The following is a 26,030-nucleotide window of genomic DNA, read 5'->3' as shown; positions in this document are numbered from 1 at the left end:
TTTGTTTCATAAACTGAAGAATGTCCGCCATGACATATTCAAAGAACTTGGTATACTAACTACTGTCTCCCAATATATTTATATTTTAATAATGCAAATAATAAGTAAAGAAGGGAAAGCAGAAAGGTGGAAGCAGTACATAGAGGGTCTATACAGGGGCAATGTTCTTGAGGACAATATTATGGAAATGGAAGAGGATGTAGATGAAGATGAAATGGGAGATATGATACTGCGTGAAGCGTTCGACAGAGCACTGAAAGACCTGAGTCGGAACAAGGCCCCCGGAGTAGACAACATTCCATTGGAACTACTGACGCTCTTGGAAGAGCCAGTCCTGAAAAAACTTTATCATCTGGTGAGCATGATGTATGAAACAGGCGAAATACCCTCAGACTTCAAGAAGAATATAATAATTCCAATCCCAAAGAAAGCAGGTGTTGACAGATCCGAAAATTACCGAACAATGAGTTTAATAAGCCACAGCTGCAAAATACTAACACGAATTCTTTACAGACGAATGGAAAAACTAGTAGAAGCCGACCTCGGGCAAGATCAGTTTGGATTCCGTAGAAACACTGGAACACGTGAGGCAATACTGATCTTACGACTTATCTTAGAAGAAAGATTAAGGAAAGGCAAACCTACGTTTCTAGCATTTGTAGACTTAGAGAAAGGTTTTGACAATGTTGACTGGAATACTCTCTTTCAAATTCTGAAGGTGGCAGGGATAAAATACAGAGTGCGAATGGCTATTTACAATTTGTACTGAAACCAGATGGCAGTTATAACAGTTGAGGGACATGAAAAGGAAGCAGTGGTTGGGAAGGGAGTAAGACAGGGTTGTAGCCTCTCCCCGATGTTATTCAATCTGTATAATGAGCAAGCAGTAAAGGAAACAAAAGAAAAATTCGACGTAGGTATTAAAAACCATGGAGAAGAAATAAAAATTTTGAGGTTCGCCGATGACATTGTAATTCTGTCAGAGACAGTAAAGGACTTGGAAGAGCAGTTGAATGGAATGGACAGTGTCTTGAAAGGAGGATATAAGATGAAAATCAACAAAAGCAAAACGAGGATAATGGAATGTAGTCGAATGAAGTCGGGTGATGCTGAGGGAATTAGATTAGGAAATGAGACATTTAAAGTAGTAAAGGAGTTTTGCGATTTCGTGAGCAAAATAACTGATGATGGTCGAAGTAGAGAGGATATAAAATGTATACTGGTAATGGCAAGGAAAGCGTTTCTGAAGAAGAGAAATTTGTTAACATCGAGTATAGATTTAAGTGTCAGGAAGTCATTTTTGAAAGTACTTGTATGGAGTGTAGCCATGTATGGAAGTGAAACATGGACGGTAAATAGTTTGGACAAGAAGAGAATAGAAGCTTTCGAAATGTGGTGCTACAGAAGAATGCTGAAGATTAGATGGATAGATCACATAACTAATGATGTAGTATTGAATAGGATTGGGGAGAAGAGAAGTTTGTGGCACAACTTGACCAGAAGAAGGGATCGGTTGGTAAGACATGTTCTGAGGCATCAAGGGATCACCAATTTAGTATTGGAGGGCAGCGTGGAGGGTAAAAATCGTAGAGGGAGACCAAGAGATGAATACACTAAGCTGATTCAGAAGGATGTAGGTTGCAGTAGGTACTGGGAGATGAAGAAGCTTGCACAGGATACAGTAGCATGGAAAGCTGCATCAAACCAGTCTCAGAACTGAAGGCCACAACAACAACAACAATGATTTTCATAAACAATATATCTCTTTTTCAAACTAAGAACTTGGTTCATGAAAGCAATACCAGAAATAAGTTTAAATTGACAGAGATTGAAGTCACTATCTATTTTTCAGGAAAAGAAATTTTTATTAACTTTGCAGCTGATACAAAAAATTTAGCAGCTAATAACAAAGTGCAGTCTAAGAGAACAAACAATTCACTAGTGGCGAGCTATTTCTAATGAAGTGACATATTTCTACTTAGATGTATGAAACCATAAGCAAATATAATCTAAATTCCAGTTTCTTTGGTGTGCCTACTCACAGAAACTTAAAATGGAGAAAATAAACTGCTGAGTTTTTCATATACCTAAATTCTCTTAATGCAGTTACTTCTTTTGGGAGATGCAAGTCAATATCTTCTTTTATGTCTACATTCTTCTTATTAACATCTTAGTGGACAGTTTTCTCAGGTAGCTATTCAGAAGGAGTAGTTTGAGTGCAACCAGCAGGTAATAACAATCACATGTAGCAGTTCAACCAACACAACATACTGGATGTCTCAGTGTTTGTATCTATTCATTTTCCTATACAACGCTCCATTAGATTCTCGAGCACAAATATTCTTTGTCGAATTGCCCTTTTAGCTAAAGTTTACATTGTTGACATACATGTTCTGGCAAAGCTCCACTGTGAAGAGCTACATACAGTGAGGATAAATTATTAATGACAGTAAGTAATATAATTCACCTCATTTGCCAAGGGGATTTCAAATTATGACATATAATATTTTTAGATTGCAATAGGCAGGAGAGGGTCACATGTTTGGCTAACTGCTGAACACTAAGGAAATAGTGCTGATGGTTCAGTGTCTTATCTAAGTGTGCAAAAGAATTTATGGCACAGTACCGACACCTCCTTGAAAACCAATTGAAAACTGCTGCTAATAACTTCAGTGTCTTTCATTGTAATCAACTATGCATTTTTTTCACAGTAGTATTTTTATTTCGGTTACCTGCCGTGAACAAATGAAGCTGGATAAGAAGTTTGAGTCTCAAAAGATATTTATGAGTGCTACAAAATAAAATTAGGATGGAATACGTTAAAAATAGGAATTGGAAATCGCAAGGTTGGAACTCTGCAATTTTGTTCATCGTAACTAGCTTGTGAGACACACCAGGACCCGTGCATGGTGTTCGAGTTGTGAGATATGTTGAACGTTACCCTTCCTGCAGGGTTGCCACAGCATATGTGTTTTCAAAGGTGTTCCCAAAAACAAAAGAACGTTGTACATTTAAGGGAATTTTAGAACATTATGAACATATACCCTAGAGAAACTGGTCAAAAGAGAGCTATCAAAATTTTAAAAAGGAGAGCTATCAAAATTTTAATATCTACAGAAGCATTACAAGAAGAACCAGTATAATCATATTCATCAGTAGGACCGACAGTTGATCATAATACTTTGATCGACATGCCACCACATAAATCTTTGACAATTTGAACAAAAACGTAAGCTGTATTACATCTGTCAAAGCAAATTTGAGATATATATTGATTTTACTCTTTCTGGGTGCTTCTTCTAAAAAATAAAAATGAAATGTTACATTGGTATCAGCTGTATGGAAGGAGAAAGAGGATTGCCTCTTCTCCTACACGTGTTCGACAAAAAGTACGTTTAGTGGCTCAGGTCGTAATGTTCACTACTAAGAAAATTTAACCACTGCACTATTCTTTAATACTTAATTGGTCTGTATTCGGAACGATTCAACATCATACCGTTATAAATCGTGACGTTCGACTCAGACACAAGGAATCAACTAACTTCATTTGGTTGGTGAGATACCAGCCATTACTAGTGCCCTAATTATTTCTGTTGTTTTTGTTTTATTAAGACAGAGACTAAAACAGATGCCGCCGCGGTTACCATAAAAGACTGCCATTCGAGGGGATAACAGTTCAAATCCTCGCCCTGCCCTCGAGATTTTGATTTTTTTTGTGATTTCCCTAAGTTGCTTTAGGCAAATAATCGGATGGACGTTATGAAAGGACACAGCCAACATTCTTCCCCTGTCCGAGATTGTATTCCGTCCTTAGTGACCTTATCGTCGACAAGACTTGAAGTCGTAGGTTTCTCTCCTTTCTTTGTGGTTCAATGAACACAAAATGGCGTAAATTTCCATTTATAACATTATTATATCATGTGTTTTTAAGTGTAAATGTGAGAGTTAACATTTTAATTCATGATCGTGAGTGATTGTAATTAAAATTAATATGTCACAAAGTAATAAATTTTAATTCGCGTTATTCTGCGTTTTAAAAGTGAATAAATTAAGTTCGAACTAAATTTTTGGAGATTCTGTATTTAATTCTTAGCAATATTTCATACAGTGGTAATTACATTAGTTGAATCTTGCTGATGCAGTAACTTCCTTCACAAATTCACAAAACAAAATCAGTTGGTTCACAAAACTAACATTCTATATTCTTTATGTCAATATACAAAATCTGGTAGTTGTCCTCAGAGTAGTTGGTCGTATTTGACAGATATGATGTCATTCGATCGCTCATTATATATAATCGTTGTATTTTGGGATCTATATTGATGCTGCTGACAAACTGTAGACGTTCTTCGTCTTGAACTATCATGCGGAAGTTCTTTGGATCGTGAGGCTTGCTCGTGTTCCAACAGTAGATGGCCAATTCATCGAGCACAGGGAAGAATAGCAGCTGTCCCTTCGGGTCCACCACCATTACTCCACTCTGCCCAGATAATTCTCCTGGCAGATCAACCTGAAACGGGTAAACCAGTCTCTATCAGAAAGTTGAGAACACATGACAGAACAAGACTACCTTTTCCACACATTTCAGAATTTCTTTAGTAATATCCCTTAGTCGCTCTAAATTCGCGGAGCTATATATACCGTCTGTGCAACTGAATGAAGGCAGTTTATTTATTGGCAAACGGATTTCGCTTCTTTTATTTGGGATGCATTATCAGCAGCCTGAAATTCAAGTTTCTTTTTGTACATGCAATAAACGTATTATGTGATAGATATAATATGCTGATATATTATATTTTGTTATGTTTTTTCTTGCTTTTTAGGTTAGAGGCAACTTTTATAGCACAAGTTCCGTATTATAAATGTATCGTAAAGTGTTACTTACGATTTCCAGCACTATTAACACATGTGTTTAGTCCCAGAGACGTATTTGTTATCTTTCATACTCCAACTGGCTGATTTGTTGCGTTCTTTCATCCACATTCGTCACGTCACATGTTTCTCTTTCACTTTCCATTTGGAGATAAACCTATGCGTGTTTTTGATGTGTAGTGTTGCCAACTGTTGTGTGTTTGTCTTTTGTTTGTGTTGGTTTTGACGTTTTTCATTTGTTATGTGTGTGTGTGCTTATGTATGTATTCTGCCGTGTGTAAATGTATTTTTATAATAAATATGGGATTGTGTGTGTGTGTGTGGGTGTATGTGACATGTTTGGTTACACCACATTTTCCATACCGTGAAGAGTATATTCTCAATTGTGTGATTAGGTTACCAAATATTTTGTAAACAGAATCGAGTACATTATACAGGACGCTAAGTGTCCCACAGAAACGCAAGTAACTTTAAGCGAGAAAAAGTGCGCGAAAAATTTATCAGAGATGATCAGCAACCTTATAAGACTATACACTGGGAACCAGTTGTATTCATCGAGTTTAGTGGTGGATAACTAGAGTAGATCACATCTTAAAACTATTTAGTGATAATACTAAGGAACGTTGTGAATAGGGACGATTACGCTATTTTAGTATTAGGTGAGAAGGATGGAAGACAAATTTTTTGGCAAAGGTTCTACGCAAATGCAGTACTTTCGTAAAGGAAATCGCGTACAAGAAACTAACGCGACTAAACCTAAAGAAGTGGTCCCGCTGTTGGAGTCGTTACGAAGTGATCTTGAAAACGGAAATAAAGCGAGACTTCACAGTCACGATGTTGGGATCGTAATAGTTCTGTGTAAGTCACATGAAAGTGTAACAAATCTAAAGGGGGAACAGAAATGGCAATCCTCGAAGAAAGATCACGTAGTCCGCGAGTACCACTGTTATTTCAATTTAGAGAACCTCCGTTCGAAGACGTATATGTAGAATAGAAATTATGTCCATACTCATACATAATTCTTTCTTTAAATTTCGCGAATAATGTCGTACCTTTCCCTTGAACGGTGACAAAGCCCACAATGTTGGAGCCGTAGTGTGCCTAAAGCTGAATGTAAAACGAATCTACTGTTACCATCGACTGGGGCCCACCTTTTACTCCGCTATCCGGCCGCCTGTCAAGTGGCAGAACATAGTCCCTATGCTCCTACTGGCGGACGATAGAAGCCCCGCTTAACTCATAGACGCAGGAAACATGACGTTGCTCCTGGATAATGCATGGTTAATGGAAACTCCATTTCTACAGAAAGCATACAAACAGGTGCATCCTGTAATGGGCACTTCCACTTATAATGTAAGGCCGTAGCATGTGCACGAATCAAAGTTAAGTTCTGCAGTAAACAAAATGAGGACAGTTTTTGTATTTTAGCACTTTCGTTATGTAAATATTTTGCTCGTAGACTATATTGTTAAAATTGGTCGCTAACTACTTGACAAAAAGTGTCTCTAGATATAGCCAGTTGCGTAGGAATTGTACGATAAACTGTATGGATGAATTCAGTCTCTGCTGGCGGCTCAAAAGTATTGATTCCTACCTTTTGTGTTGTGAGTAAAACTGTAATTGCTTATTTTCTTAGTGATACCTAAGGACAAATTTAGCTCTCCTTTACACCATGGATCGCAGATGAGCTGTAAACATTGAGGAAATATCCAGTGGTAAACACGAGTGGAATAACGTTGCATAAAAGTTATCGTATCTCGATTAATTGGAGTTTCATAGATACCCTGGCAGTAGTAAATACCTCACCTGTTACACTCCACATTAAAGGCTGTATACTATAACATCATACACTCTTGCGACAAACGGAAACGCAGTTGCCCAGGAAACGCGTTGGGTGAATCTTAGTATAGTGAACTCTCATAGCTTTATATTTGACCATTACAGTACATTTCTTTGCAGTTCCGAGAAACTAAAGGATACAGAATCTGGGCATCACACGAACATAAGTATTCGCTCCCTGCAGAAGTGTTGCACATACTGTGTGACAGTGGAAGAAAGGTGACGTTACCTGCGTCTTGATGTCCAAAACGTCCCAGTCGCGTGCTTCTCGGATGACCTGCTTGTCGACAACGCCCTGGATGTTGCTGGCGAACGCCTGGAAGTAGAGTTTCCCGTCGAAGCTCTCGTCGGCCGTCACTCCAGTGAGGCCGGCCGGCAAGTAATAGGCAGGCCCTCCCGCTTTGCTGAAGAAGAAGCCAGGCTTGGGGTGGAAGTACTGGCTCTGAAGGAATTTGGAGACTCCAGTGTTGAGGTCCGTCACCAAAAGTACGTTGCCTCTGGGGTCGGAGCTGTAGGCCGTCAAGCTACCATCTGGAGACGCGTCCACCTGAATACGAACTCATGTTTGTGTATGTCCTTTAACACATTGGTCATCTATGTTCTGAAGAAACCACAGTGCTTAAGTTAGACAACTCAGTTGACTGACACTACAATTTACTTAAGTAACAGAAAAGAACTGCAAATTTCTTTCAATGAAACAATGTGACTGCACCATGGAATGTTTCCAAAAACTATGTTTGTCTTTCGTTTCAATGTCGATATCATATCAATAGATGAATCCCAGTTCTTACAATTATACGTTCACTCTCTTAACTATCTGACAAGAAAGGAACTTCTTCTACAACATATAACAAACAGTTAAAAGAATAATATGAAAAGGAGCTGACTTATATTACGATTTATTCCAACTACAAAATTTTGTTTAAATACAGCTAGGTCTGAGAACTGATTTAATGCTGATAGTGGTGTATAAATGTTTTAGGTGGCGGGTAAGTACCATATTTTGAGTGAATTCTAGTATGGAGTGGTGCTTTGCCTATTCAGATTCCGCAGTTCAGTGGTCCAGTGCGCAGCATCTGCTAGACATCTCAGCCTGAATTACTTGTAAACGGTATCTAAGGCGCACAAGGCGAACGTCGTTACTGTGTCAATAAGGGCGGCCCTGTACACGGAGAGTAATATGGGTACCTCTTGTTTGTAATATGCGTGTCAGAACTCACAATGGGTGATTCCTAAAACCGTAACGCCCCTGCCTTTTGGTGACTTTGGGTGATTTTTTTTTTTTTGACACTGCATGGTTTTGGGAAACACAGCTCCCACCTGCCAGATACAGATTGTGTAAGAGAAACAAAATAAACCTACTTCAGCTCACTTCTCAGCCCCGTGTCCCCTCCACACACACACACACACACACACACACACACACACACACACACACCACATTCTCACTTCTCGAGCATCAGATTGGATTCTTGCTCTGCACTTGTATTGCTGTTATGTGTTCACCAGTACTCTCAGTGTTAACTGCCCCTCATCGACAGTGAATTTACAAATTGCGAACAAGCTGACAAGTGCTTGGGAATCACGTGGTCAGACTTGAAGACATATACAACTCGGCTATTGAATTCTTTCGAATGAAAGAAATAAGAAATAACGATGATGAGGTGGTTCAAGTGAACAAGTGTAAAAGGGTTACACTGCTTGCTTGCTAGCATCTTGTACTATGAGAAATAATGACCGTATTGCTGCCTATTAGGGACACCAATAACTTCATCCAGAATTGGCTTATAATATTAACGGATGCTGTAGCCCTGTAACCTACAGAAACTCACAGACATATAAGACGGGGCTAGGGAGACCAATAGTTTCACAACAAGGCCAAGTCGTCACAACCTTAAACAGACTACGTTGTCATTTAGTTGACTTTTCGAGTTTACCACTGTTTTGTACTGCATACCACTCAGAACTATGTGACAATAATTCCCAGGGTTGCTATCATAGTCATGGAAGAACTGGACTAAGTACTCATTAGGGCCGTCAGACCAGCTCTTTCATCGGGCCAAGGTTCACATGTACAGTACCTTTTCTGCATCATAGTTACACAAGAAATACCAATTTTAATAAGACGAGTAGTGTATGACAATTGTATGGTTTGATTGCCTGTGATGACAATGTGAGTAAATAATACTGACTATAAACTAATAAATTTATTACTGACAATTCTTCTACTATTACTGCTTCTTCTGCCACGAATAATGATAGCAGTGATAATAAATACGAAAATAACAACAATATAAGTAGCGATATCAAAATAACTTATTTATGTACAAAACAAATGTTTTCTGATACAGTGATTTCTGTGGAAAGGAAATATAAGGAGACTACATCAGCTAAGAATACAGGGAAGTTCTGGTTGGTTGAAACAAGGATTCATAAGGAAGGGTAACGAGTGCATCTGGCGATAATGATAGATTTCATTGTTGCTTTATGTCATTGAGTGTCTTAAGGAGTTTTCTCTGATGGGAATAGGTGTTTCGACCCTGTTATTCCGACAAAGGCATCAGGTTCGAGGAGACATATGAGTGACAGTGTTTGTGTTGATAGGACAGTAGACGAGACCGACGGGATGGGAATCTCAGCACTTGTCTGCAAGCAGGATAGCTGTGAGTATGATGGTGAAATATAACCAAAGAGTCGAATATCACTAATATAACAAAAACACAGGCATTGTTCAAGTCGCCATGAGCTTTCCTGACAAATATCTTGGAGAATAACATTGCAGTAATCAATAACTGAAAGTATAAGTGTTCGTATAAGTTTATTTTCCAGGTCAAGAGAGAAGGGCTTTATATGGTTTTGTAGGCCATGAAGAGATGTTGAGGCTTTCTTGCTCTTACAGCTACGTCCTCATTCCAATTTAGATTTTGTCTTTCATTACTCACAGACTATTTGCTGGGGGGAGATTACTTGGTATTTGTCCCATTTATAGCTATTTATTGTAGGGATTCCCTATGTATTGGACTAATGAGCCTAGAATGATCTATCACTAGCGCTTAGGTTTTGTATTGGTAGAGCTTTAACGCTACATTCTGTTCCCATTTTGATCGTGCACTCAGGTCATTATTGAGATTCTCAGTAGACTTCTTCGGGACTTGTGGTTTTTTGCTTGCAATTGGAGGTCGTCAGCTTACATGTTCTATTTGCAATAGGAAAAATTCATCCCACTTCATTGACATACCTGTACAATGAAAAGAATACAGGGCTGAATCCTAAGGGGCGCCAGCCTCCATTGTGGTTTTAATGGTGCCGGACATGACGCATAGCTGTCGATACTTGAGGTATGAGGGAAGCTTTTCTAAAACTTAGGCTGCTCAGTTTAGCAAAAAAATGCCGAAGTCGACTGTGTCCAAGGCTTCGCTGCAGTCTAAATGCACATGATAGTCGCATCTTTTGCTTCCATGAGAAGCTTGAAGTCATCTTTTACCCTTAGTAAGGCAAAGAGGCTGCGATGTTTAAGACAACCAGACTGATATTCGTCTGGTAGGTTGGTTGTAGTTAGATTGTTTGTTAGCTGGCTGTTCAGAAAAATACAGTAGCGAATCCACAATGTAGTTAAACGCTTTACAGAGAATAAGGCATTCCGGCTGAATTTATGAAACGTAGCTCTCTTTTACTGACTGAACTAAGCTATTTGTTGGAAACAGGGTTACATTCCGTAGAATACGCGCTGGTAAGAAGAAAGTAGCAGCACTGTCAAATAGATGTGGAACTGTAATTAAGTGCCTGAACTGCAAAATACGGGAAAAGACACGTTTAAAATTTTATGAGACCATGATTGTCCCTACTTTACTGAACAAAAATGAGTCATTGGTCAGTAAAAGGTTATACAAAAAGGGATGTAATTAAGGATATTGGTATTAATAATGAAATAATGATATTCATTAAGAATGAAATAACTTCTGTTTACAATGTAGTCACATGAATACATCAGTAATGTATGTAGTGAAAAATTACTTGCCGTAATCATTAGATACTAATATAAAGAAGGGAGGAGTAGAATAAATCTGTGAAAAGGCTGTGTTTTGGAAAGATGCAGATGGGTAACGCTTGCAATGAAGAAGAAGCGTATAACAAGACTGTCATAGTTTTGTTTACAATGTAGTTCTGTTTACAATGTAGTCACATGAATACATCAGTAATGTATGTAGTGAAAAATTACTTGCCGTAATCATTAGATACTAATATAAAGAAGGGAGGAGTAGAATAAATCTGTGAAAAGGCTGTGTTTTGGAAAGATGCAGATGGGTAACGCTTGCAATGAAGAAGAAGCGTATAACAAGACTGTCATAGTTTTGTAGCTAGTTCCCACATACAAAATACTGATATTTTTTTTACATATTCTGTCTTTTACAGTAAATACTCACCCACAAATAGGTGTACCATGAATCGCAGTTTGCGTTCTGGATTTGTACGAACTTGATGATCTCATCTGTTCGCAGGTCGAAGATGACAATTTTTGGTGGACACACGTCTTTGGAAACCGTACACAGGTCCAAAGCACCGCTGTCGAGGGCGTATAGAGTATCATCATCCGCCGATGTTTTCTGAAACAAACGGTCAGTGAAGGAACTCACAGCTGAAACACGACGACATGTCTCCGTAAGAGAATCGTTGATTACTGCTTCGAAGACAAGACTGTCCACGCTCTAAATCAGTATACCTGGTCCTTACTGGGTATATCCTTATGGCTTATCCAATTTGCTGTCTGTGAGTTAAGTAATCGAAACAAAAATGAGAGAAGAAACGATGACGAAGAAGAGTTTTCATTAGCTATTGACTGAAAATGTGATAACGAAAATAATGGACAGTCCTGAAAGGAATTCCAATCACTAGTAACGACGAGAACGATTTTAGAACCAAATTCATTTTAAGGTAAAATACTAACTAAGGCAATTACAAAAGTAAGACGAAGTCGACATCTGTATTAGTAAAAGATATAAATTGTCCTACAATATATTCAAGATTATGCTCGACAACGGTAGCTATGACGCAATAACGAGAAACCGAGCGAGGTGGCGCAGTGGTTAGCACACTGGACTCGCATTCGGAAGGACGACGGTTCAATCCCGTCTCCGGCCATCCTGATTTAGGTTTTCCGTGATTTCCCTAAATCGTTTCAGGCAAATGCCCGGATGGTTCCTTTGAAAGGGCACGGCCGATTTCCTTGCCAATCCTTCCCTAACCCGAGCTTGCGCTCCGTCTCTAGTGACCTCGTTGTCGACGGGACGTTAAACACACTAACCACCACCAATAACGAGAAGACTGGCATAACATGAAGATTATTTCATCATCGAGGGAAGTGATTTGATTGTTTATTTATTAATTTACAGAAACATTTTATCAAATAAAATTAACACCCGCCTTTTACATGTACGCAGATATCTTTGGAGGTGGTATATCAATATGAATGTAACTAGCGGTACTCACAGTCTTATTATGAATAACATTCATAAGGAAAATACAATAATTATCGTAATTATTACAACATATTCAATTGATATTATGATAAAACGAAATTTACGTTACAGTAAAATGAACTAAATGCTAACAACAAAACAAGGCAGAAGCACTGGAAATAAATTCTTTGTTCGGAAAAGAAAAATAATAAAAGTCAGAGGCAAAACATAATGAATGAAGAACATGGGGAATGGAAGAAAAGGAAAAAGGAAATGAGATAAGCATAAAAACGTCATGAGCAGTTCAGCACAGAGGTGTTATCCATTCCGAGACCCAATGTACATGCCAGAGTAGTCTTACCGTCGTTCTGATGACGTCCACCAACTGTGAGCTGCAGTCGGTGATGGAGTCCTCGGTGGTGTGGTGGATTTCCAGGTTGGGGTAGGGCTTCAGGCGCGGACTCTGCTCTCCGTCATAGGGGATGGTGCTCAGCGTCACTGGGATGCCGCGGCGGGCAAGAGGCGTCGTAACAAACATGCGGTTACGCTGGTGATTGTCCACTGCGACAGGACGAACATAGACAGACCAGATTTTGTTTTATAATCAGACATCGATATAGACATTAGCTTCACTGCAGAGCAACATGACCATAAGGGCCCCTTAAGATACTGTGTTTACCCATAGTAGAGTGTATTGTGTATTGAACCGGGGCCTAGAAACGACGGAGAGGCTTCGTCCTGCCGTAGCACTCAGTGGTTCACAATCCCACAACAAGCTGCAGCAGTCCACGCGCCCCACCGCCACCCCACGTCGAACCCCGGGTTATTGTGCGGTTCGGCCCGCAGTGGACCCCCACCGGAACGTCTCATACCAGACGAGGGTAGCCCCAATGTCTGTATGGTGGAGTAACTATGGTTAACGCATACGTGGAGACAGTGTTTGAGCAGCAATCGCCGACATATTGTAACTGAGGCGGAATAAAGGGAACCAGCCCGCATTATCCGAGGCAGATGGAAAACCGCCTTAAAAGCCATCCACAGGCTGGTCGGCACAGCGGACCTCGACACGGGGACCAGCGCGCCTCCCCGCTCGGGAAGCAGCGCGTTAGACCGCGCGGCTAGCCGGGCGGGCTCATAGTGGAGTACTCGGTAAGCTAAATCGGCCCCACTACCTGCTTGTCCGTCTCCCCTCATATCTAGTTCCACGATTAAGTCGGGAAATTGATTACGGAGTACTATCCTTTGGTATACACGAAATAGATATAGTGTGTTAGTCTGTATCAGTTAATACAGAAATGTTCACAAGTAAATAACACAACCATGTATTTAGAAACCATAAACACTTGTATCATTAACATACAACATACAATTTGTATCACTTTCATCTCACTCTCTTTTTTGTAGGAAACACGACGGCAAAGTTACTGATTTTATTGTACTCATTCCACCTGCTTGGTATGACAGCATCATGGGGGAACAAATATGTAATGATAATGAATGTAAGAAATGTATTTCTAACTGGGACTCTTTCTTGTCAAGTCATACTTCCAGACCATTTTAGGGTCGTAGCGCCCGCTGGCCGTCATTGCATTCTCCAACTTCCCATCGTCTCCAAAGTCGTTTTTGAGCTATTTGGCGGCTCTGATAGCGACCAGCAGCGGCTCCTCGGAAGCTCTGTGGCTCGTCGCCCCTTCGTCCCTGGGGACGCCTTGCATTCACCTAGCTCTTTCCTGAACGTTAGAACTTCACACACACGTCTAGACGGTGATGCGTTATTCACAGTTCTGCTAGAGAAGAACGTGATGTGTATTACTATAGTGATAAAGACACCGTAGCTTATTATTAACTCAAACGTTTTCCGGCAACAACAGCATAAATATTGGCAGTGTATCACATATGTTGCGGTTACACACCCAGAAAGACTTTAATGAAGTATTCTTTGTCCTCGCGTTTCCTACGAGACAGATATGCGGCCAGCTGTGACATATTCCTTGATTAAAAATATCGTTATGTTACCAATTAAGGAGTAACTAGTCGCAAAATTATGTTTTCTTTGTGTTTGATCTCTGCTTAACACAGTGTTACTACACAGGGCGCATATTAGTTGAAAGCATCGATTATGGCTGTTAATCAGTTCAAGTCGATTTGCAAAAGTAAATAAAGAAAACATGATTTTGCAACAGGTTGCTGCTTATTTGGTAATTTTATGGTTTACGGTCGCTGCACAACTTGGAAACCACATGGAGCCCACCATCCAGAAATATCGTAATGGTTCGTGACTGTAAACAAGTATTCAGGAGATGCAGCTGTTCACATGGCTCTGAGCACTGTGGGACTTAACATCTGAGGTCATCAGTCCTCTAGAACTTTAGAACTACTTAAACCTAACTAACCTAAGAACATCACACACATCCATGCCCGAGGCAGGATTCGAACCAGCGACCGCAGCGGTCGCGCGGTTCCAGACTGTAGCGCCTAGAACCGCTCGGACATACCGGCCGGCAGATCCAGCTGTCTTCAAGCATCTAGCCAGTAAGGTTTTTCAGCATTATCGTGACGCTCTTCTGTGACTCAAACAAACTGTTGACCATTCCAACTGCCCTTCATATTATTTGGTGAACTTCACCTGTTGACCCTCTTTGGTATGGGTCCGACGCACTAGAGCAACATTCTAGTGCAGGCCGCACGACTCACTTTAAATAACCTCCTTTGTAGTGTGATTGTCTACCAAAGAATTCTACCACCTGCTTTGTGTGCAGCTGTGCCTATGCGATCACACTTTTCCAGCATCTGATCAATGAACACAAGCTTACCACCTATTTTGTCTACAACTGTGCTCCTGCGATCATTTAATTTTATTTCCTTACAAACTCTTACACACAGCTATTTACGCGTGTTTATTCGTCCAGTTGCGGCTTTTATGTTTTCTGCAATATATGCCCATTTCAGTCTAAAACGTAGTATAATATGCTAAATAACGCATCTCCCACAGTTTATATTCGGATGGAGTGAATTGAAATGCTGAAGAAATGTAGTTAGAGTATCAAGTCCATGTGGCCACATCACAAATGTATCATCATATAAACTTCACAATCGAAGTGGGAAAGGATGGTACTTTACGTTTTCTTGATGTTTTGGTACTAAGGAAAGCAGATGTAACCTTGGGACACACCGTCTACCGCAAGCCAACGCATACAGATGTATATCTGCAGGCCACAAGCTGCCATCATCCTGCACAAAACGGTAGTGCCTTACGTAAGTTAGTTCATAGAACACATGTGGTATCTGATCATGAAGGCCTGTCGAGTAAAATACAACATTTGAAGACAATATTCCGACAAAACTGTTATTCTGAGAGACAGATACGTAATGCATTCAGGTCTCCAGGAGAGTTCAGTTTATGGAGCAGAATGAAGATACGAAAACACCTACCGCTATGGCCTGTTTGACGTATTTTGGTGCCATGTCATCAAGAACCGGAAGAGTCCTCGGAAGATATGGAATTAAATGTATTTTCCAACCGTCTGCAAAACTAAGATACCTTTTGGGTCCGGTTAGGAATGGCCTTGGCCTGAGGAAATGTGTGTACAGGATTTCTTGTCAATGCGGGGCAGAGTATATAGGCCAGACATGCCGCACAGTACAAGAACGCTGCGATGAACACCAGCGTCATACACACCTTCGTCAACCTGGAAAGTCAGCAATTGCGGAACACTGTCTGATTACAAGACATCGCATGATTTATGAAAAGACGGAAGTTTTATCTCCGGCACCATATTTCCGGGATTGGTTCATTAAGGGAGCAATACGTATCCGTACAGCCGATAATCTCATCAACAGGGATGCGGGGTTTCAACTGAGCTCAGCCTGGAACCCTGCATTGACTGCTATTAAATCACGATGTGAAAACAGAGATTCATTGCTAAGAGACCCGTCATAACGCTGGTCTAGTACGGCCGTAGGGGAGTTACGTCTGGCCGCACTGTTGGCAAGCGCAGCGTACAGCGCACGCGCAGGAGAACCGCTCTGCAATTTTCGGCAGAGGGAGTTTGGATATGGCACAATCTATCTGTTTGGTAAACGCGCATGCGCATTCTTCGCGCCCGTGTTCTAGAAACTGGGCGTCGACGTTGGGATACCGTCAGTCGTATCTAGCCACCAGCAAGGCTGAACCACCTGATCATGTAGGACAGTGGCTCCGAGGAAATATTGTGAAATTTGCATAGCGTGATCTGGCGGCAAACGCGTGAAAACTATTTACAACATATCAGCCAGAAAAGCTTGAAGAGTCACTTTCTAAATCTAACTTCACAGATCCCACGGTCGTATATTGTGAAACGTCCCCTTAGAACAATTATACATGACTGTGCTTAAACTGACACACAATATTTTTAGCGCAACGCAATCTGACTTTCAAAAATCCCTACAAAATAATGGCCCTGACTAACATTAACCTATACCTTTCACAAATCACTTACCTCACAAAAATCTTCGTTACTCAAGCTACAGCAATACAGCGAGAGCCACTACTGCCAGCTAAATAAAAGATTCAAACTACGTAAGTCACTAACTACTAATAGGTATAGTTAGCAAATGAAAGATTTTAATAGAGAACAAACAATGTATTTACCTCAATAGTGTTCAAAAGTCATAATGTATATAGCAGTTCATGATATCAAGTATTACAAATCTCAAAACTCCGCCATCTCTCTCCGCACATCCACCACTGCTGGCGGCTCACCTCCAACTGCTCAACGCTACGCGCTGTTCACATCCATCTGCCCAACACTACAATGGCAGACAACAATGCAAACCAGCCACAGACTGCACACAGCACAGCCAGTGATTTTCATATAGAGCGGTACATGGCGTTACCAATGAAGAAAACCTAAACAGCCTACTTACAATTGCTCGATACCGTTCTTCTTGTTCCCTTACTATACTATCCTTTGTAGGAAATGGCACGACAAGGTTACCTTCTGGTCACCTGCTTCGACACGATCAGCATCATTCGATATCAAATACGTAATGACAAGAAATATGAGAAACGTATTTCTAACTGGGATTCTTACTGGTTACGTCGTATCCAGCGACCATTTTAGGGTCGTAGCGTCCGGTTGCCTTCATTTCCTTCTCCAACGTCCCATCGTCTCCGAAGTCGTATTCGAGCTCTTTGGCGGCCTTGATGGTGACCAGCAGCGGCTCCTCGGAAGCGCCCTTGCTCCTCGTCCCTGGGGACGCCTTGCCGGCCCTGTGGGCCGCTCTGACTCGACCGCCGTGCCTCGTGGCGTGGCTTGGCTTGTGGTGAGCGCCACCAGCCGCCACCAGCAGCAGCACCAGCAACGCGAGCGTCGATACGTGAGGTCCCATCTCGTAACTGCCTGTGAATATTTTGTAAATGACATTCAGTACCCTATAAAAATTACCTAGATGGAAACGAAAAATAAAGATCTCTGTAGATGTGATGTATTGGCATTAGTCCTAGGAGTATGCGTGGAATATTTAATGTTGATTGCCGGGTCTGTGTTCAAGTCGAAATTATTCACTCATTGTAGTGTTAGTTATAAATCACATAAAGCAGTCTCGAAAAATGTTACTTTAACATTTGCCACCGATACCACCGATAATTTTTGCGAGTAACAAATCGTCTTGCGTTTTTCAGTAAGCTATAGTGGGTAATGTGGCAAATTTTCTGACTTACACAAGTTACTTTTAAAGTTTATAGCTGTCAAACTATCTCACAGACTTATTGTTAGTTCTTCTTGTAGAATTACAAAGAGTCTTTGAAGAAGACTTCCACTTAAAACATGTGTGCAACTTAATAGAACAATAATAAAAGTACGCCGTAGGATATACTGTCTCTGCGTCGGTAGAAGAAACACCACATCTGTACAAAATGTTAACAAACACGTAATTACGTAATTCGATTACTGTTCGTGAGTTTATTATTGTGACACCCACATCCAGCATTCAAATTCTGATCTTTAGCATTAATAAAAGCTAAATTGCGATTCTGGCGATACGATAATACTTTTCGCATCCCAGCGTTTCATTTCTTCGAGAACCGTCGGTGATTGATGGAGCTCTTGTTTTAATTACCTCGTCGGGGACCATTCGATACGTAGATACCATACATGGATTGCCTTAGATACAGTGGGCTATCATAACAGCGGCTGGGTTTCGGCGGGAAACTGCACATTCGTCAATAAAATTGCAAACCTATTCGCGAAGGCCCCCACCACACTTTTACATACCAAGGTCGTTGCTTACCCACTTCTCGCGGCCTTCATGTATTATGGCCCGATCAGTACAGCATATTGAAAATTGACTCGCCGAACATTATACAGAAAATTTTGCTTGGAGAAAATTTGCAGTTTTCGTAGTCACCGTTCTACCATGGAGCGAAAAGTTGAAAGCATGAAGTTCATATAATTGTACTGTGATATTCGTAGACTACTTCTTTTATTTATTCTACTCGCATACTCAAGTTGTGTTGCAGCATTGTGTGGATTTGGTAAAAGGTCAATTGCATTTCTCTCTTCAGTTCCTGTTCCCAGTAGGCGTAATTTATTCTGCACACCCTCTGTTGTGTGTGCGTGGTTTGAGGCTTTCGGGCACTAAACGGCGTGGTCATCAGCGCCCAAACGCATAGAAACTGGAACACATGCGGTGAAGGGACGAAGACGGACAGCGAACAGAGAGAACGGCTAAGAGACACAGACCTGACGCAGTTCCAAATCCTCACATACAGAGGCAAAACAAGAGAAGATGAAACGCACTAAAAAAGGGAAGGAAACACAAGGAAAAGAGAACAGAAATCGAAGTGAAACAAGTAGGTAATAATGACTGGCGGACCTCGTACCTGAAACCTGGGTGAGCTAGTCACCCAGCAGCACATTAAAATCCTCTCCCTAATATCCGAGGCAACAAATTGGACAGGACACAAAACCGTAAGATCTTAACCACAATCGTTACGTCGTCTTGCAAATAGAGGGCAAATCCGGTGGCAAGGAAACCACCGCCCTCTGGTCAGAGAATAAAAGAGTCAAGTAAAATGTGGCGGACAGTAATCTGGACGCCACAAGCACTGCAGATTTGGGGGTCCTCCCGCCGGAGTAAATAACCATGCGTTAAGGGACTGTGCCCGATGCGGAGGAGAGTGAGGAGAACCTCATCCCGCCTGAATGACTGCTAGGACGTACGACATGGCCGCGTGGTGGCCTTGACTAGACGCAGCCTATTTTCACCGACTGCCAGCCACTTCTATTCCCATTGACGTATAACACGATAACGCAAAAGGGAGGTAACAGCATGAAAGGGGACGGCACATTCAACAACGTGAGGGAGGGAACATGCATCTTTGGCAACCACATCCGCCAGTTCGTTTTCCCTAATACCCACGTGTCCCAGCACCCAGCAGAAACAAACCTCCTTCCCCTGCCGTTGCAGGTGGAGTAGGGCCTCGTGGATGTTCTGGACGACTGTAACCGCTGGGTACATGTGTTGCATGGTCTGAAGGGCACTCAGGGAGTCAGAACAGATGAGAAACATAAGACTGGGAACACATCTCATCTGCTCCAATGTCCGCAAGATCGCAAATAATTCGGCATCAAGGATAGTAAACGCCGCAGGAAGCCGTAACTTGACGCCTCGATCAGGGAAAACAACAGTACAACCAATAGAGTCCCCCTATTTAGAGCCATCCGTAAATACTGGTACATGGTCGGGATGCTGGTTTAAAATATCGTAAAATAGGGAGGTAAAAACAAACGCAGGAGTGCAGCTCCTTCGGTACTCTGACAAGTCTAAAAGGACGCTGGGCCTCTGGAGCAACCAGGGAGGCAGGCGGATAAAACCCTGGGTGCCACACACTCCACACCAAGGGACTCAAGCAAATGCTTGGCACGAATCCCAAAAGGTCTCGTTGCCCTGGGATGACTGGAAAAGAGACGTTCCATAGACGGTCGGGCAACGGTAGGGTACGCAGGGGAGGTAGGACAGGCAAGGGATTGACACACCCGTCGCACCACGAGGAGTTTCCACCGGATGGCGAGCGGCGGTTCCCCTGCCTCAACACACAGGCTGGGGATGGGACTGGTATGGAAGGCACCAGTGGCCAGCCTGATACCCTCTTGGTGTACTGCGTCAAGAATCTTCAGATACGAAGTCCTCGTTGACCCATACACGGTGCATCCACAGTCAAGACGCGACCGGACGAAAGCCCTATAAAACTGCAGCAGACTCGCTCGATCTGCTCCCCAGGACCGAGGGCTCAGACACTTCAAAATATTAAGCGCCTTCAGGGCCCGCACCTTGAGGTCTTTAAGGTGCGGCAACCACGACAACTTGGAATCAAAAGTGGGGCCCAGGAACATCACAGTGTCGCTAAAAGGAAGAATGGTGTCCCTCAGACGAAATTCAGGGGGGGGGGGGGTAAAAAGACGTCGAGAAAGAGTAAAATGAACCCACACACATTTGTCTGCAGAAAAGGTAAAACCCGTCTTCGCAGTCGATGCCTCTAATCGCTTTATCGTAAGCTGCAACTGCCGACTAGCAGTGACAAGACCGGAGGGAAAAGAAAACAGCAAAATCGTCCACAAACTAGGAGCACTGGGCAGGGCTCCGGATAGTGGACGTGATGCTGTGAATGGCGACTGCAAAGAGGGTGACACTTAAAACGCTTCCCTGAGGAACACCATTCTCCTGCACGTACAAATCAGATGGCACATTTCCAACCCGATATCGAAAGAGGTGGTGGGAAGAAAGGACCGAATGAAGAAGGGAAGATGGCCACGAAAACCCCACTGATGGAGTTTATTGAGGATGAGGCGGCGCCTAGTAGTGTCATACGCCTTATTAATGTCAAAGAATACACCTAGACAATGCTGGTTCCTTAGGAAGGCCTGCTAGATGGCCGCCTCAAGCAGGGTCATGTTGTCTATAGTTGAATGACATCTCCGAAAGCCACACTGAGAGTGGCTAAGGAGCTGCCTGGTCTCGATCAGTCAAACCAGGCGACGGTTGACCATGCGTTCCAACGTCTTCCTGACACAGCTCGTCAAAGCAATACTCCGATAACTACTGGGATGCGTTCGGTCCTTCCCCGGTTTGAGGAGGGGAATCAAAATCGCCTCCCTCCACGTGTCAGGGAACGTGCCGGATAACCATATCATATTAAAACAATTCAGGAGAACTTCCTTGGATGGCAGCAACAAGTGCTGCAGCATGCTGTACCGGATTTGATCATGACCGGGCGCAGTATCGTGAGCCGCAGACAGCACCGAATCAAGTTCCCACATTGTGAAGGGGCAGTTGTAGGATTCAGAATTTGGAGACCGGAAGTCCAAGTGACCCCTCTCGATGGCAGTGCGGTAGCGACAGAAATCTGGATCACAGTTAATAGCGGCGGTAGATTCCGCAAAATGCATGGCCAGCGTCTGAGCAATGTCTCTCGGCGCTGTGAGGAGACATCACTGATGCAGCAATGCCGTGACAGGTAGTTGGCTGCGTTTCCCGGAAATCCTCCTGATGGCTTCCCATACTTTCGTAGAACTAGTGGAGCGGGAGATGGAGTTCAAGAACGATTGCCATGACCGTCGTTTGCTCTCTTTAATCACTCGCCGCGCCTTGGCCCTTGCCACCCGAAAGGCCGCAAGATTGTCAGCTGAGGGACGGCACTTGAAGCGGCGCAGAGCTGCACGGCGGGCTCGGATGGCTGAGCGGCACTCAGTGGTCCACCAAGGGACAGGACGCCTCTTAGGATGACCGGAGGACCGTGGGATTGACAATTGATCAGCATGGGAGATCACAGCAGTAACATGGTCGACCCATTCGTGGACGCTGGCACAGTGTTCCAAAACAGCCAGATGGCTGAAAAGTGCCCAGTCAGCTCTGCAGAGGTGCCAACTGGGCGGCACTGGTAATGCCACAGCCTCATCCAGGAGGCGAATCAAAAGGGGGAAGTGGTCACTAGAATGGAGGCCAGCAGCAACCTCCCACAGAGCAGAATCCGCAAGTGAAGGAGAGCAAAAGGAAAGGTCAATAGCTAACGACGACCCAGAAGCAGTACAGAAATGAGTGGGAGCACCAGAGTTGAGGATGCACAGTTCTTCAGACGTCTTGAGGCTTTCCAGAACGCGACCCCTGGGGCAAGTAGTCGTAGAGCCCCATAAGACAGTATGAGCATTGAAGTTCCCCAGAAGGAGAAATGGGCGGGGGAGTTGGCTAATAAGGTCTGTGAGAGCCTCAGAGTCTATTGCAGCCTGAGGTGGTAAGTAAACAGAACAGAGTGTGACCCTCCGTCTCACAAGAAGGTCAACTGCAACTGCTTGCAAGTCCGTAACGAGAGGGAGCTCAGATGAGTGGCGCATGTCACGGACAAAAACCGCAACACCACCCTTTGCTCTTTCCCCCAGTAGATCATCTTTTCGACATACGGTATAGCCCCATAAAGAAGGAGCGTTAGTGGCCCGAAAAGGTGTCTCTTGGAGACATAAGCACAAGGGGCACTCTCGTACAAGAAGTTGTAATTCGGCCACATGCGTCCTGAACCCATTCAGTTTCCACTGTAATATGGGAGCCAGTGATCATGGTGGCTGAACTTTCACCCTGCCTCTGTGGTTTGGTGGAGAGCCTGTACAGGCCGGAGATTTATTCCTGGGGCGAGAAGATCGCCCCCGGTCGACATCAATGTCCGTCAGCTCCGATGACGACCCAAGGGAGATGTCAGACAGTAAGATGGCCTCGTCATCGGACTGACCCTGACTAGTCTCCTCAGGTGGATAAACCTTCACCTCCGGCGTCTTTGTCTTGGGGGTTTAGAATGCAGAACCTTGTCAACAATTGGAGCTTTACTCTCCTGGGCAGAAGGCGCCATATGTGGAGGGGCAGGAAGTACCACAATGTCAGCAACCACGACCTTGTCCGACGTTGTGGGGAGAGCTGCAGGTTGCAAAACAACCGCAGCAGCACAGGTGCACTGGCAAACGCAGGTATTAGTGCTGACACTAGCAACCTCCGTTTGTGTAGCACCAGTGGCCATTGGTACCGGTTTCTTTGCCTCACCATAGGGGATGCGCTTAGATGTTTTGATCTCCTGTATCTTCCGTTCCTCGAGATAGATGGGACAGACCTGACTCCAGACAGGGTGACTGCCAGAGCAATTCACGCACTTCACAGGCGATGAACAATCGGCTCCTTCATGGGCAGGCTGACCACATTTACCACAAGTTCCTATTCCATTGCACCCCAAGGTAGTATGCCCAAAGAGCTGACATTTAAAACAGCGCATTGGGTTGGGGAAATATGGCTGTACTGGCAAACGTAAGATACCCGCTTTAACATGCTCTGGGAGTCTCGGGCAACTGAACGTGAGAATAAACGAGTCGGATTTGACTAGGTCCCCATCGACTCGTTTCATAATATGCTGCACATCAACAATACCTTCGTCAGCCCACTCAGATTTCGTCTTTGGGGATATCCACCAAGTCCCTACATGTCACAACACCCTTACTATGGTTCAAAGTGGAGTGGAGCTAGGTCTCGATAGCGTACTCTCCGAGACAGGTTGCTTTCCGAAGAGAAGCGACTTGACGGGAACTAGAAGTCTCAACTAACAAAGTCTCATTGCGCAGTCGCTTCACAGATTTCAGTGTTCCACAAGACCCTTGTGGATGTAAAAGGGAGAAATCCTCTCAAACCTATCCTCCTTCCATTTGACAATCAAAAACACATTCTGGTAATCAGCATGTGCTCTGTTACGACAGTCTGATAAATCTCTAGTAACACCAGGCGCTGGAGGACTCGCAGCACGAAATCGCTTTTTCGATGGGGTGTGTTGTTCTACCAGTGGCCCACGCAATCCACTGATAGGGGAAAACGTTGAGGTCGAAGGGTCCATTGCGGTCCCACGAGCAGCTAGGGAACTAAAGGTCCGCTCAGACGGAGCCCCGCGTGCCTGAGTAAGCCTTATACAACTGGGGTGCGGCAGGTGCCCCAGAGGTTGCTTGCTTGAGACTGTTCCACCGCAACAGCCATGCATCTTATAGGCGCGCAGCACACCGTAAGACTGAGGGGTTTTTATAGAGGTTGACCTTCCTCGCAATCCAGGCGGTCAAGCCAAGATTACATTTCCCCACAGCACACAACATTCCACCCATTCCACCGCCGCGCCATACGGTGGTCGCTGAAGCATGTCCGGGGGTTGCGGTGACAGGAGACTGGTGGCGCTGACCAGTCCCCGGCTCAGGACCCCGGGGTCGCCAAGCCCGCACTCAGCAATTGAATGCTGAGCCCCTCGGGGGACACCCTCTGTGACATGAATTTCTTTACAACGTATGCCAAACCAGATCGTGAGCGCTTACCTGGATCAGGATACTTTTCTGCATGTGACCTCACTGCTGCTCTTACAGCTCGACGACATTCAGTATAAACGAGAAACATATCCGCTTTTTCGAATGTTGTAACGTTGTGAAAGTCTGAATAGCTTCATAAGCAAGTTATTTGACCACAATAAAAGCAAAGCACTGACTGAGAGGATTGCTCACAAATAAACATAAGAACTATGCATGAGTTAGATGTTTGCTCACATTTTGCACAGAAATAACTTACAGGAGATCTTTTGCTATTTGACAGTGTTTTGCGGCAGTGTCATCTTGTTAATATTTGCTCAAATTCGACAGATGCTGAGTGGACGAAGTTATGTTTCACGCCTCTTTCCGTTTCCACAAATGAAATATGTTGTTACTTGACGAAAGTAAAATCGGTGTCGTAATTCAGCAACTCAATTATAAAACCTACTAGCATGCCGCAGATAATTCAACTCATAATGAGCTGTTGCTTGTCGAAAACTGCACCTCAATAAATTTCCTCCTCACAGATGTATTTGGAGTGGACTGTGTTAGTTGCCTCTCCCTGTATATACTACATATTTTAAGTCTAAATAACAAACGCTAAAATATATAAACTACAAATGTACGTATTTATGTTTACCATCCTCTGAACAGATGGATCGATTTAATCAAAAGAAGTACTTTGTGGATCAGAACCGACTCCAGAAAATAATTAAAGGGGAAAAGCTTGTCGCTTACTAGACTTTCTCTGTTCATGCAGTGTGGTGTTGTTGTTGTGCTCTTCAACCCAAAGACAGATTTGATGCAGCTCTCTAACATACTCTATCCTGTGCAAGCCTCTTCACCTCCAAGTAACTACTGCAGTCTACGTACTTCTGAATCTGTTTACTCTATTCATCTCTTGGTCTCCCTCTATGATTTTTACTCCACCACGTTTCCCTCCATCTCTTGATGCCCCAGAATGTGTCCTACCAGCCAATTCCTTCTTCTAGTCGAATTGTATCACAAATTTCTCGCCGGCCTCTGTGACCGAGCGGTTCAAGGCGCCTCAGTCCGGAATCACGCTGCTGCTACGGTCGCAGGTTAGAATCTTGCCTCGGTCATGGATGTGTGTGATTTCGTTAGGTTAGTTAGGTTTAAGTAGTTCTAAGTTTAGGGGACTGAAGGCCTCAGTTGTTAAGTACCATAGTGCTTGGAGTCATTTGAACCATTTTTGAACAAATTTCTCTTCTCCCCAATTCTATTCAGTATCACCTCATTAGCTACGTGATAATTCATCTAATGTTGAGCATTCTTCTGTAGCCCACATTTAAAATGCTTTTATTCTCTTCTTGTCTAAACTGTCTACACTCAATACAAATATTTTCAGAAAGGACTTCCGGACACTCAAATCTATACTCGACGTTAACAAATTTATCTTCTCAGGAAACGCGTTTCTTACGATTGCCAGTCTGCAATTTATATCCTCCCTACTCTACTATCATCAATTATTTTCCTTCCCAAATAGCAAAAC

General features: G+C 43.1%; 1 protein-coding gene across 1 annotated transcript in view; it reads right to left on the bottom strand.

Moving 5' to 3' along the window:
* Window positions 1-4,060: 4,060 nt before the first annotated feature.
* Window positions 4,061-26,030, bottom strand: part of LOC126174935 (protein yellow-like) — a 145,629-nt gene continuing 123,659 nt past the window's right edge. The window contains exons 4-6 of the mRNA XM_049921392.1: window positions 11,136-11,315; window positions 6,941-7,258; window positions 4,061-4,510 (exon numbers count right to left, since the gene is read on the bottom strand). Of these exons, the coding sequence (XP_049777349.1) occupies window positions 4,190-4,510; window positions 6,941-7,258; window positions 11,136-11,315 (819 nt within the window). The 3' untranslated portion in view covers window positions 4,061-4,189. The remainder of the gene's footprint in view (window positions 4,511-6,940; window positions 7,259-11,135; window positions 11,316-26,030) is intronic.

This window comes from Schistocerca cancellata, chromosome 3, assembly GCF_023864275.1.
Source record: "Schistocerca cancellata isolate TAMUIC-IGC-003103 chromosome 3, iqSchCanc2.1, whole genome shotgun sequence".
Lineage (NCBI taxonomy): Eukaryota > Metazoa > Arthropoda > Insecta > Orthoptera > Acrididae > Schistocerca > Schistocerca cancellata.
Note: the sequence above shows the minus strand (reverse complement) of the source record. Positions and strands in the feature narration are given on the sequence as shown.